Source organism: Ranitomeya imitator, chromosome 2, assembly GCF_032444005.1.
Source record: "Ranitomeya imitator isolate aRanImi1 chromosome 2, aRanImi1.pri, whole genome shotgun sequence".
Taxonomy (NCBI): Eukaryota; Metazoa; Chordata; class Amphibia; order Anura; family Dendrobatidae; genus Ranitomeya; species Ranitomeya imitator.
This window is the reverse complement of record NC_091283.1, coordinates 159,220,882-159,235,409: the sequence shown is the minus strand read 5'-3', so window position 1 is coordinate 159,235,409 and position 14,528 is coordinate 159,220,882. Positions and strand designations below refer to the sequence as shown.

At 45.3% G+C, this 14,528-nt stretch overlaps 1 protein-coding gene across 1 annotated transcript in view; it reads left to right on the top strand.

The window, feature by feature from the left end:
* Positions 1-10,471, top strand: part of SAPCD2 (suppressor APC domain containing 2) — a 38,504-nt gene extending 28,033 nt beyond the window's left edge. The window contains exon 6 of the mRNA XM_069747633.1: positions 9,598-10,471. Coding sequence (XP_069603734.1) covers positions 9,598-9,726 — 129 coding nt within the window. The 3' untranslated portion in view covers positions 9,727-10,471. The remainder of the gene's footprint in view (positions 1-9,597) is intronic.
* The last annotated feature ends 4,057 nt before the right edge of the window (positions 10,472-14,528 follow it).

Sequence of the window (14,528 nt, the reverse complement as noted above, 5' to 3'; positions counted from 1 at the left end):
AGTATGGCTACTCCCTCCATGGCTGTCTATAATACTGACAAGCTTGCCTCTTAGGATATGTATATGCGTGTAGTGTCAGTAAAATAGGAGTGATGATCCACGTTTCCCTTTCAACATTTCTAATGAGAAGGCCAACTCTGGTGGTGATAGGAAATATTACCTGCCGGATTGTGTATTCCTTAGTTGCAATAACATCCAACCCTTGTTTAGGGTTTAGACACCTAAGGATTCGGAATAGACGTCATCTCCTGGATGAGTAATGTGTGTACATCCTAATGCTCTGCCATTATCCATGTACTAACTGTTATTGGTTTGATCTTCCCGCAGTCCAGGACCGGAGGCTAGTGCGCACACGCGGGGTGAGAATGCGCCCTTATGACGCAAGCAGACGTCGCGGTGCATGACTGGGTAATCCAGTCTGAACAGGCACATGTTGCTTCTCCAAGTCCCCTCCTCGTGGAAATATAGAGCAGGTGGTCGGGGGTCGGTACTCAGAGCCCTAATATGTGGCAATGGTCAAAATGCTGGTCACCCAGACTTCTCTGGTGCAACTCCTCAGAATATTAGCCATAATATTGATCGTGAATGTTTCCAGGAGTAGAGAAGACCATATAGGAACCACCAAACTGCTGGGGGGGGGGGGATACCTGGAGGAACTTCCTTTCAGGTTCCAAGTTAGAAGAGGGAGTTTCCAATAACAACTGTCTTAAAGTTTCTGCAAGGAATTGGAACAGGGACTAGCCACAAATACTTTAAAAGTTCAGGTCTTGGCTTTAAGGGCCCTGTACAATTACGACCCGGCTGGGTATCTGGGATATCCAGGTTCATCAAAGCGTTGGCCAGGTCTAGACCCATCCCCTCTCGGTTTACTCCTCCTTGGAATTTAAACTTGGATATTATATCCCTATCCAAACCTCCTTTTGAACCCCGGTCAGAGGCTTCTCTGGGAATCTGTCCCTTAAAACATCACTTTATGAATCGGTGGGTTTCCAGGTTCATCAGGGCAGCAGGTAGTTCGAGGCCACTTCCAGTAAAGTTCCCTTCAATGGGATTTATTTTCGGTCCTTAAAACCCTGTCTAAACCGCCTTCGAACCCTTAGAGGATATCCCATTAAAACTCCTATCCCTCAAAACATCCCTGCTCGTCGCCCCCTCTCATCTACTCGTAGAATAAGCAACATACAGGCACTATCTGCTAACCCTCCTTATACACGGTTTTTAGAGGATAGTGTTACACTCAAAATAGATCCAGCATACCTCCTGAAGGTGGCATCCCGGTCCTGCAGAACTCAAGAGATATCTCTACCCTCCTTTTGTCTTAACCCTAAAATAGGGAGGAGGAATCATTGCATACACTAGATGTCAGGAGATGCTTCATACAGTACTTAGAAGCCACCAGAGAGAGTAGGGAGGATGCCTCTCTTTTTATGTGCTTTCAGGATCCCTGGAAGGGGAAAAAGGCCTCCAAAGCTACTCTGGCGAGATGGATCACAGATGCTATCAGCCTATCATACTCATCAAGTGGAATGTCTGTTCCAGTGGAGGTCAAGGCTCACTCAACGAGAGCAGTGGCAGCTTCTTGGGCGGAGAAGGCCGGAGCTTCGATTGACCAGATATGTAGAGCTGCTATTTGGTCATCACCTTCCACATTCTATAGGCACTATAGATTGGACCTTATCTCCTCTTCGGACCTTACTTTCGGTAAAGGGTTCTGGAAGCGGTGGTCCCTCCCTGAATGTACTATCTATTCAAATCTCTCCGTGGTGCCGTCATGGGCGACAGAGAAAAATATAGTTCTTACCGATAACGGTATTTCTCTGAGCCCATGACGGCACCCGTACATTCCCTCCCTTCACTCATGGGTGTGCACGTTAATATAGTGCCATAGTTTATTTATGACAGGTCACGCGGTATCTCAATTAAGTTAAGTAATATTGAAACTAATAAGCTGTTCCATAGTCTCCCATCGTTCTCTAGTAAACAACTGATGCGGGAGAGTGGTACCGCCCTTTTTATCTGTAGGTTTCCTGTCCTTGGTGGGCGGATCCCCTCTCTCCGTGGTGCCGTCATGGGCTCAGAGAAATACCGTTATCGGTAAGAACTATATTTTTTGCTGCTAACAGTAAGAATGAAGAGCAGCATCACAGGGCCGCACCATTTTGTGTGTGACTGCCCTGTGACCTGCTATCACCAGCAGTTACTGCATCAGAGGCACAGCTTGTTTACAGAGGAGCAGAACACAGTGGGCTCAGCAGCATTTTTTGTGAATAACATTCTTGCCATCCCCTTTCCCCCACCTTAATCCCTGTCCTGTCAGCTGCCCTCCCTGCTCTCTCTCCAGGTGTCACCTCCCTCTCTGCAGGCTGTGAGTGCAGCTTACCAGAGATCACAGGGACTGTGTGTGAGGGGGAGACACAGCAGGAGATGCACACAGGGCAGCCTGTGAGGAGCAGAGGATGTCTGCCCAGGATGTGCCTGCTTGGAGTACAGAGGAGCAGTGAGGGCTTCTTCTGTCCTGCGATAGAGAGTAAGTGGAGCTCGGCAGATAGCACAGGGCTATAATAAAATGGCAGCTAGTCACACCTACAGCAGTGAGTTGTGCAGCCCACAGAGGCGTGCCCAGCTTACTGCTAATGCTGCTGCAATGTTACAGATGGGGTCAGCGCTGGTCTATTATCTCCTATGTCCATGGGGTGCCGTAATCTGACACTGATAGTGCCCTGCTACTGCTGCAAAACCAAGAGGTCAGCCCCCAGTGCATTCTTTAAACTCATAACACATGAAATCTGTTTCACATTTATTTCAAACTTGCTTATAGCAGCATGTTATGCTACATTACAGTGATTTATTAATTACCTGCAAACGCGGTACCTTCCCTTTTAAGTGACTTTTAACTTTGGTCCTGGTGCCCATCTCCTACCCACTCGCCCACCAGAACCGGTCTTTTTCATGAGGCATGGACGTCACCTCAATCCAAGAGGCTCGGACTTCTATCGATGGTCTTTTATGGAGACGTACATCTCGTTTTCTCTCCCTCTCAGGTTCCTGTCCAGAGATGTTGAGGAGAAGGTTCAGCTAAGGATGAAGGAAAGATTGAGGAAGACCAAGAAGAAGAAAGATCTAAATTTCCCTTTTTATTTTTCTAAGGATTTAGTGTATAGACCTTTCCGTCTATACTGGTCTTGTCTCCTAGGTTTACTGCTTAAGGTATGTTTACTGGTGCAGCTGTTCACCAGGTTTCCTATGAGGGCAGGCACTGGGGACGAGCAGCACAGCAAGGATCGGGGATGCAGGGTTATGGCACTGTTAACTTTAGGGCCTCCGTGCCACCCTCCCCCTGTTTCATCGGCTGTTTTCCAATTTAGGCTTCAGCGCAGCCTAGCCTCAACTGCCAGCTCCGCCCATTTTCCCAGCATCATCAGGTGGGCTTTTCTCCCACCCCTTGTGGACACGCCCCCTCTTAACTCCGGTTAGCTCTGCCCCCTTTCCCCCTGCCTCACCGTGCAAGTTTTCTGCACATGCCCCCTTCCCTCCAGTGGCTCAGAATCTCTGCGCACTTTTCACTCTACGGGCCCTCCTCTTCCTCCCTGCTGTCACAATTTGCCTGCATGGGAACCCGGAAGGTCTACATCTCCTCCTGCAATTGTACTGGAGCTCCCCTACAGCCTGGAACCAAACAGGACCTGCAGACTGACACTCCTCAGCTTATGCCTTTCCGTCCCCTAACCTTCTGGCATTAGTTAGTGGGTCTGCTTATCATGCCTTATCCTAAAGGAGAGCAGTTTCTCTTCTTCCTCTGCTTGTCAGGCACTTTGTTTACTCTTCATGTAAAATCCAAACTCCCTTCAGGTTAGTCTCTCCCCTCTATCAGGTCTGCTACAACCCCAGGAGAGAGTGGTGCCCCCTATCCCAGTGTGGGCTACCTCTGTTGCAATCTGTGACAGACCTCATCAAGATGGTACAGGCCCTGGTGTCTGTTCTTGACAGACTTCCCATTCCTACCTCCGCCGTTGCTAGTGGATCGCAGGACTAACCAACTGTGCCTACCGACATGGGCCATAAGAGATCTAGCCAGAAGCATTGTTCTAGGTTTTCTTCCCAGTCCTCCTCCCCCGAGTCAGGCAAGGCAGTTTCGGATGTACTGTCAAGAGGATCACTCGGACCTGGATTCTGACCAGGCCTATATAATATGAGACATTGTCCAGAGCCTCATTGTTGCGGTCAACCAGACCTTTAGCATTAAGGATACCACTACGGAACCTGTAGAACAGGCGGTTTAGTTTAGATGGTCGAGACTAGCTCCCACACAGCAAATTTTTGGAGGTACTTTCCAGGGAATGGCAAAACCTGACCAGACGCTTCCAAAGAGGGAAGCGCTTCGGCATCCTATATCCCTGAACTCACTGCGAATTGGACCGCTTCTCTGACTGTGGACCCTCCAGTTTCCAGATTGTCCACCAACACGGTCCTCCCTCAAGAACTCCAATGACCTGATCAGAGTCCTTCACAAAGTCTGCCTATGAAGTGGCCGCTTCTACATTGTGCCCTGCCTTTGCCACCACCTGGGTGTCAAAGTCCATAGCTGCATGGGATAAACAACTGTCAGGGCATTCTTCATGGAGCCCGACCAGAGGAATTGGTTGACCTCGCGGACCAGATTTCTCAAGCAGGGAAGTACATGGTATCCGCTTCACTGGACGCCACTTCGTGTGCTTCTCAGGTGTCCAGCAATTTAGTGGCCATCCGACGGACTATTTGGCAGGCGAACTTATCTTAAAAAAGTCCCTTACCAACTTTCTTTTCCATTGTTCTCATCTACTTGGCTCCAAGTTATTAAGGAGGCCACCAAAGGGACAAGCTCTTTCCTCCTTTCTCAGTTCAAACCTCGCCATCCTCTGAAGCGTAAACTTCTGTCCTTTCGCCATTTCTCTTCAGATGATTTCTCCCGCCAAGAGAGGCCAGAGGCTCTCCAGGATCGGAAAAGGGCTTCCTTTAAAACCCACCCCCTCCTGGCATCCCTGTAATGCACAGGGTAGATCCACCAGGTGTAGACCTGGCAGTTCTTTCTCTGTGTGACTCCTCCCCAGATTCCAGGGAATCTCCCAAGCTGGGTGGCTGCCTCCGGTTTTTCAAAGATGTCTGGCTCACCTCGGTGGATGACACATTGGGTCGGGGAGGTTGTATTCTCAGGATACAAAATAGATTTTTTTCGTGGCCCCGAGATGCTTCTGTGGTTCTGGGATTATTCGCGTCCATTGCCTTCCTTCTCAGTTCAGGTGTCCTCATTCCTGTCCCAGACCAGAAACGTTTCACAGGGTTTTATTCGAACATATTTTTTGTGCCGAAGATCGGCTTGGTTTGACCCATTCTGGATCTAAAGTTACTGAAAAGGTTGGTCTGCAACATTTCAAAATGTAGTCCCTTCATACAGTAATTGCTTCCATGGAGCCGCAGGAGTTCCTGTGCTCCATGAACATCCAGGCCGCCTATCTCCATGTCCCTATCTTCCCAGGGCATCTCTGCGTTTTGCTGTACGGTAGGACCATTTTCGATTTGTCGCCCTCCAGTTCAGGCTCGCAACCGCTCCCAGGGTTTTCACAAAAACCATGGCAGTGATAACGGCCATTCTGCGGATCAGGTGACTAGTGCTCATCCCATACCTTAACAACATACTCATCAAGGCTCCGTCCTTTTACCAGGCCCAGGAATGTCTGTCCATCGTTTGACACCTTGTCTCAATTTGGATGGCTAATTAAACAAGGCAAAGTCTTGCTTTGTCTCGACTCAGCGCCTCATTTTTCTAGGCATGCTGTTTAACACCCTTCAGACAAGGGTTTTTCTTCCCAAGTAGAAGAGAGCAATCCTCCAGCTGGGTGTTTGCTCTCTGCAGGGCCCTCGGCCTCTATCTTTCCGCTCGGCCATGGCACCCCTGGGAAGGATGGTACCAGCATCGTAAACAATGCCATTTGCACAATTCCGTTCAAGACCTCTTCAGCAGGCCATCCTATCGCAGTGGACCAAGTCTGTTCTTTCTCTGGATTGTCCGGTTCAGCTCTCGCAAGTCAAACAGTCTCTCAGTTGGTGGCTGTCATCCCCTCTCATCTTCCAGTGTCTGTCCTTCCTTCCCGTTCACTGGCAGGTTGTGACGAGAGGCGCCAGCCTTCTCAGCTGGGGTGCAGTCTTGCGCCACATGACCGTTCAGGGACGTTGGTCGGCAGAGGAATCTTCCTTGCTAATCAACATCTTCGAGATAAGGGCCATTCTTCTGTCCCTCCACCACTGGGAAAGACTTCTAAGGGATCTGCAATTCAAGTTTAGACAGACAATGCCACGGCGGTGGCATATGTCAATCACCAAGGAAGAACTCTGAGTCCATTGGCGATGGCCGAGGTATCCAAGATTTGTCTCTGGGCAGAGGCGACTGTTCCGGCAAATATCTGCAGTGCATATCGCTGGCATGGACAATTGGGCCACCGACTTTCTCAGCCGCGAGGGTTCTCGCGGCAGGAGAGTGGTCTCTACATGAGGAAGTCGATCAGATTTGCCTTCGATGATACACTCTGGATGTAGACCTCATGGCATCCCGACTGAACAAGAAGGTTTCCACGGTTCGTCAATCCTCTCACGGTGGGTGCCGAAGTTCTGGCAATACCCGGGTCACAGTTTGTTCTTCCCTATCTGTTTCCTCCCCTCCCCCTTCTTCCCAGGCTGTTAAAGAAGATCAAGGCAGAAGGGGTGCCGGTCGTTCTGATTGCACGTGATTGGCCCAGGAGGTCTTGGTTCGCAGAGATCGTCAATCTTCTTGCAGACTTCCCCCTGAAGACTCACAGGAAGATCGGATCTTATGTCCCAAGGGCCAATCTGCCACCAGAATTCTAGGGTGCTAATTTAACTCTGTGGCTGTTAAAACCGCAGTTCAAAGAACCTACGGGTTTTCAGATCGGGTAATTCAGACCATGATCCGGGCTAGGAAGCCATCATAAGAAGTGAGAACAACGTCTAATCAAAGACCTGCTACAGGTCAAAACGTTGTACCTTGATGGCGGAATAAAGCTTCTTTTCAACTTCTTCATTTGGATTGGATGCTGTTCTCACTACTTCGGATTGCTGCTATTTTCCAAATGGGTTCCTTGGATCGAGAGTGGGCCTCCTTAGTGAGTGCTGTCAGCCTTTTCTTTGCGTCCGGGCTAGGAACCAGTCGTCATCCTGGGTCTATTATTGGTCTTGGCCTATTTCAGCTGGTGTGAGTCTAATCACATCCCGTCTGTCTTTTGTTCTTCCTTCCATTCTGGCGTTTCTCCAGACGGGACTTGACGCTGGCCTTGCTCTTAGTTCACTAAAAGGCCAGGTGTCTGTGTTTTCTATTTAAAAAAAAAAAAAAAACCTTATCCTCACTTTCTCAGGTCAGAACTTTTCTCCAAGGGGTAGCGCACGCCACGACCCCATACCGGACACCCGTGGACCCCTGGGACCTCAATCTAGTCCTGGAGGCCCTTAGGAGTTCTCCCTTTGAATCACTTAGAGAGATCTCTCCATCCTTTCTGTCTTGGAAGGTGGTGTTTCTTGTGGCCATCACCTCCATTAGGTGCGTCTCGGAATCTACGTCTTTCTCCACCAGGACAAGGTGGTTTTGAGGCCTCTACCTTCTTTCCTTCCTTCCCAAGGTGGTGTACGCCTTTCACCAAAATGAGGAAATTGTCCTCCTTTCCTTTTGCCCGGCTCTGACTCATTCTCTGGAGTATTCACTGAACAGGATAGACCTGGTCAGGGTGGTGCAGGTCTATCTGGCTACGACCAGCCCCTTCAGAAAGACTGACTCTTTTTGTGATTCCTGAGGGTGCGTGTAGAGGCCTTCCAGCCTCCAAGGCTACGATTGCTCACTGTATCCGGACAGCAATTTTAGAGGCATACCGGGTCAAGAACAGAGCGCCTCCCCCTGTGATTAAGGCTGGTTTCACATTTGCGGTTGTGTCCGCAGCGTTTCTGACACATACATCTGCATGCGTCTTGCTTTCCTATCTTTAACATTGTAGACGCAGGTGCATGCGTTCGCCCGCGTTTGTTTATGCATGCGTTTTTTCGCGGTGTGCGGTAAGGTGCGGAGAATGCACCATGTTAGAATTTTTGAGGCGGCAAATATCCGTCAAATATGCGCATATGTGTTTAAAAAAACAGATTACTGTCTATGGGAACGCCTGCGTACACATGTCTTTGCATATGCATGCGGTCAATGCGCTTGCGAACTTTGGACTGTGCATGTCCAGGAACTGATTTAGACACGCCCATTGAGACACACCCTCCTGGAAATATCAAACGCATGCGCATAAAAAGCACTAACGCTGCATTTTTTTTGCCGTCATGCGTAAGCTGATGCGGATAAACGCTGCGTTATCATGCGTTTGCCGTGCGGATGATACGCTGCGGACAGAACCGCAAATGTGAAACCAGCCTAAGGCACACTCTACCTGGGCAGTGGGCACCTTTTTTTTTTTTTTTGGTGGAGGGGGAATTGTCGTTACGCGTGCTGTAAAATTGATAAGTCTGTTTAATTCTTTGGGTCCATATGATTACAGTGGTACCTCATTTTATTTTTTTATGTTTTGCCACTTTTACACAATAGAAACGTTTATAGAAAAAATTAATAATTTTTGCATCACTTTTTGTTCGGCAGTATGATAACAAGGCAAAAAACAATGCTTTATTTTTTTTTATGGTGTTCACTACAGGGGTTAACTAGTGGAACAGTTTTATAGGTCGGGTCGTTCCAGATGCGGCAATATCAAATGTGTGCTTTTATTGTTTTTTTTTATATTTGTATGAAAAAATATACTGTACACATTTATGGATACATATTCTTTTGTGTGTTTTTTTTTTTTAATATTTTTACTATTTCTAAAAAATAAAATTTGCCTTTTTTTTTTTTTCTTTATACTTTGTCCCACCATGGGACATTTTTTTGCAGACTGATCGCTTGTATGGTATGGGGATGCAGCAGAATCGCCATACTATCCAAACTGTCAGCTCTACACTGACAGAGTAAGTTGCTGATCATGCTCTGAGCTCCTGGAATGCTGCGACTGAGTTCGATTGCAACATTTAGGTGGTTAAAGTGCCGGGAGTGGTGCGGGACCGCTCCTGGAAATTAATGCCTGGTATCAGTTATAAGAATTAGCTGACACCCAGCGGCGATCATGCACAGCCTGTGCGCTCACGATCGTGTGTACGTAATAATCCATCCCACGTCAGTAAATACCATAGCGCAGGGATGTATTATTATGGACCACATCAGAAAGAGCTTAAAGTTGAAAAAAAAAACTGTCTAGGGATTATTTAAATTGCTACATAAAAGACATCAAACACAAAGGCTACTAGTCCTCACATATGTGCTGAAAACTTGTGAGATGTGGTCTTGGTGCCCCGACGTATGTTTCACCCTTCAACAGGGGGCTTATAGGCATCATAGCAGATTTTAAAAAAAATAATCTGATGGTTTGCAAAATCCCATAATCTTGCATCCCAGTTACAAATTACCTTAATATAACAATTACTATAAAGTTAGTATGTGCCCATCTATATTCTCTCTTTTTGCATGTCCAGGAAGTGTCTGACAAGAGTGACCGCATCACCCAACTGGAGCAGGAGAAGTCGGCATTGATCAAACAGCTGTTTGAGGCACGGGCCCGAAATAATCAGGAAACTAACGCCATGGACTCCACCTTTATATAGCTGGACTCAATCCCTGCATATCTTGTAGGCTTTGTGGGCAACTGGCACCGTGGCAGAAGCAAGAATGGAAGTATTTGGCGGTGGTACATTGTTCTTACGGTACAGAGGTGACTGATGGCAGATACTTGGCATTTATGCACCAAAAGACTTAATATTTGATGAAACACTCCTAGCGGCTAATGAGATTTTGTTAGCAATTTTTTATTCTCCTTTGGCCTGCGTGAGATTTTATTTGTAATGTTTACAACAGACTTTTAACTGTTTACAATGACTTAAAGGAGGATAATAAACTCTGCAAGACAAAACAGAAAATCGCTCGATCGTCTGGAACAAATGCGTTCACAGTAATGCAAGTCTTCCACAGGGTGGCAGCAGAGTCCACCCGGCACTTTGTATGGCGCGATTCACTCCGACCCTGCGTGATGTTCCACGGGGACAATTTTATTGAGTTCTATGGATATTTAAGCTCCTGCTTTTTTATGTCATGCTTCACTTGTAATGAAGGTACTCTCGTGTAAGGATTGGATTTGTTAAACAATTTTATGCACAAGTGAATTATTTTTTTACTGTAATACTGTACAGGTGCTATACTTTTCCTGCAGTTTGACTTGTAACTCAGATGAGAAATCAAAACCGTTAGACACTAAGTGAATGCCATGAAAAATTCACAAAAGCAAATTCAGATTTTAATGTTCATTTTTTTTTTTCTAAATAAAAGATATATTTGCACACCTTCTTAATTGAATATATCGACTCAATCCCATGTCATTTCATAGCAATAAATTCTGTTAGAAATGAACAGCAGCACAGTGTATTTAAGGTGTTCCTTAGCGCCAGTACTGCTGATTTCCATCACGTAGCTATGAATATCTCTGGAGATATGTGTCCTCTGGACCCTATTGTCTGGTGCCCTGGATGACCACTGCTCACTTCCGTGTCCTTTCATTCACTGTATTGGGTTATTCTGCTGAATCGTCTTCTTCCAGGCCTGAAATGGCTGCTATCAGGGAGCAATATCCAGAATAGAACTGTACAGCAGAACAGCGAGACAGACAATTTAATTTATATTTTCAGTCCTTAATGATAAATATACTTGGGCACCTGCTCTATATTTACGGTGGATGTTCTTCAAGCCATCGTGTTCCCCACACTTCTGCCAGCGTCGGGCTGCTCTGGTACGGGAGACCTCACCGGAACTGAATGGTTCAAGTCCTGATGGTGTGCCAGTCATGGCAATCTTAACATGTAGCGTTTTACTTTTCTACTGATGTAACTGTGTAAAGGGTTCATGTAGTTAATTTTTTTTTTTTTATTATTCAATTTTGGGGAAACAGGTAAAGTTCTGATCGCTTTTTTTTTTTTTTTTTTTTTTTTGGGACTGAACGGCAATTTTTTTTATTTTTTTTTTCCCTGTTGCCTCTTTTCAGGGTTTTTAACGTACAAGTTACCGTAATTTTCATGGAATGGACTTAGACACAGCAGTAGATACTTTTTTTTTTTTCTGAACTGGAGGAGGGATTGAAAGATGCTACAAGGGGACCTGATAGGCACTGGAACATTTGCATGATGTGATCGTTCCATATAAATGCTGCTGTCAAAGAATTTATGCTTTGCAAAGAATATATACTGTATATATCGCCATTGTATAGCTTTCCATAATTTCTCTGCTTCTCCATATTCCTGTTCAGATGCCCTTGTTTCTAGAAATGTCATAAATGAATAGTTGTAATTAGGCTCTTTGGAAGGATAAATCAATAATTACTAATCACACAGTGAACGAGGGATCAGACATTTGTTATTGACAGTAGCTAAGTTATGGGTTGTATCCCTGCCCCAAGTAACAATGTAATCATTGCCTCCTACACCCTTAATAAATAAAGGAGGTGGACTCTGACAGGGAGAGGTACCAGACGTGTGACTGCTGATCCATCGTAATGAGAACATACAAAATCCATCTCAACAGAAAATAAATTGTAAGAGCCGTCTGTCTTGGTTTATGAATATAAAGCTCCTTTTTGGCTCGGCCATGTTGATTTTCTGGAGAAGCAAAGACAATGTCATGTTGTAATGTCTGGAACATCCACATCATGTTCCAGCCAACTTGCCTCTGGCCATCAGAGATCCGCAAAAGGGAGATTTATTTCCTTCCTCTCTGTACACCCAGCAAATGTTTTAATTGCCCGTGTCTGCTCCGGAGACTAATGGCCTTCCCAGCAGTAATTATTTGGTCCATTGGCCAGTGCAGATCACAAGTGTTCTCCTCTTGGCTTCCACTTGTGTGTCTTTTAATAATTTTTGCACCACACAAAGGCCATGTTCTCCAGCTGCCAAAACTTCACAACTTGCCTGGCTGCACTGTGGCATTTAGATAATGAGAAAGCTGGATGGAATTCAGGGTAAAAGATTGCAGCAACATAAGATGGCATTATATCCCAGATCACAGCAGAAAGAGCACAAATATGTATCGCAGAGACAAGGTCAAGACCATCAGGAACACATCCAGGAATAGACGAGTGTGCACTCAAATATAAAGGCTCCAAGAATAAAGCCTATATACAGAAATATAACTGCTATAATACTGCCCCTATAGTGGTGGAAATAAGTATTTGATCCCTTGCTGATTTTGTAAGTTTGCCCGCTGACAAAGACATGAACAGTCTATAATTTTAAGAGTAGGTTAATATCATAGGTCAGATGGACAATCAACTTTGCTGTATTTGGTTGAATCGGAGCAGAGAGTATTGCCCTCTACACACAGGATTCATCCGGCTTCTTCTGTCTTCAGTCACATCATCAATAAACACTAGTGACCCAGCGTCACTGGAAGCCATACATGCCCACGCCATTACACTGCCTCCACCATGTCTTACAGAGGGTATGCTGTGCTCTTTGGATCATGAGCCGTTCCAAGCCTTCTCCATAATTTCTTCTTCCCATCATTCTGGTAAGGTTGATCTCCGTTTCTTCTGTCCATAGAATGCTTGTCCAGAACTGGACGGCTTCTTTAGATGTTTTTTGGCAAAGTCTAATCTGGCCTTTCTATTTTTAACCCCTTCACCCCAAAGCCTGTTTTCACCTAAGTGACAGGGCCAATTTTTACAATTCTGACCACTGTCACTTTATGAGGTCATAACTCTGAAACGCTTCAACGGATCCTGGTGATTCTGACACTGTTTTCTCGTGACATATTGTACTTCATGATAGTGGTAAAACTTCTTCGATATGACTTGCATTTATTTGTGAAAAAAACAAAAAATTGTCGGAAATTATGAAAATTTAGCAATTTTCAAACTTAGTTTTTATGCCCTTAAATTAGAGAGTTATATCACATAATATAGTTAATAAACAACATTTCCCACATGTCTGCTTTACATCAGCACAATTTTGGAAACATAATTTTTTTTGTTAGGACGTTATAAGGGTTAAAAGTTGACCAGCGATTTCTCATTTTTGCAACAAAATTTGCAAAACCATTTTTTTACGGACCACCTCACACTTGAAGTGACTTTGAGGGGTCTATATGACAGAAAATGCCCAAAAGTGACACCATTGTAAAAACTGCACCCCTCAAGGTACTCAAAACCACATTCAAAAAGTTTATTAACCCTTCAGGTGCTTCACAGGAATTTTTTGAATGTTTAAAAAAATTGAACATTTAACTTTTTTTTCACAAAATTTTTACTTCAGGTCCAATTTGTTTCATTTTACCAAGGGTAACAGGAGAAATTGGACCACAAAAGTCGTTGTACAATTTGTCCTGAGTACGCCGATACCCCATATGTGGGGGTAAACCACTGTTTGGGCACATGGCAGAGCTCGGAAGGGAAGGAGCGCCATTTGACTTTTCAATGCAAGATTTGCTGGAATTGAGATCGGAGCCCATGTCACGATTGGAGAGCCCCTGATGTGCCTTAACAGTGGAAACCCCCCACAAGTGACCCCATTTTGGAAAGAAGACCCCCAAGTGCTTCACAGAAGTTTATAATGTAGAGCCGTAAAAAAAAATTTATATTAATTTTCACAAAAAATGATCTTTTTGCCCCAAATTTTTTATTTTCCCAAGGGTAACAGGATAAATTGGACCCCAAAAGTTGTTGTGCAATTTGTCCTGAGTACGCCGATACTTCATATATGGGGATAAACCACTGTTTGAGCGCATGGCAGAGCTCGGAAGGGAAGGAGTGCCATTTGACTTTTCAATGCAAAATTGGCTGGAATTGAGATCGGACGCCATGTCGCATTTGGAGAGCCCCTGACGTGCCTTAACAGTGGAAACCCCCCACAAGTGACCCCATTTTGGAAAGAAGACCCCCTAAGGAACTTATCTAGATGTGTGGTGAGCACTTTTAACCCCCAATTGTTTCACTAAAGTTTAGAATGTAGCATTGTGAAAATTAAAAAATCATTTTTTCTTTCCACAAAATGATGTTTTAGCCCGCAATTTTTTTCCCCAAGGGTAACAGGAGAAATTGGACCACAAATGTTATTGTCCAATTTGTCCTGAGTACGCTGATACCCCACGTGTGGGGGGGAACCACCATTTGAGTGCATGGCAGAGCTCGGAAGGGAAGGAGCATCGTTTGAAATGCAGACTTAGATGGAATGGACTGCAGGTGTCATGTTGCATTTGCAGAGCCCCTGATGTACCTAAACAGTAGAAACCCCCCACAAGTGACCCCATATTGGAAACTAGACCCCCCAAGGAACTTATCTAGATGTGTTGTGAGAGCTTTGAACCAACAAGTGCTTCACTACAGTTTATAACGCAGAGCCGTGAAAATAAAAAATATTTTTTTTTCCAC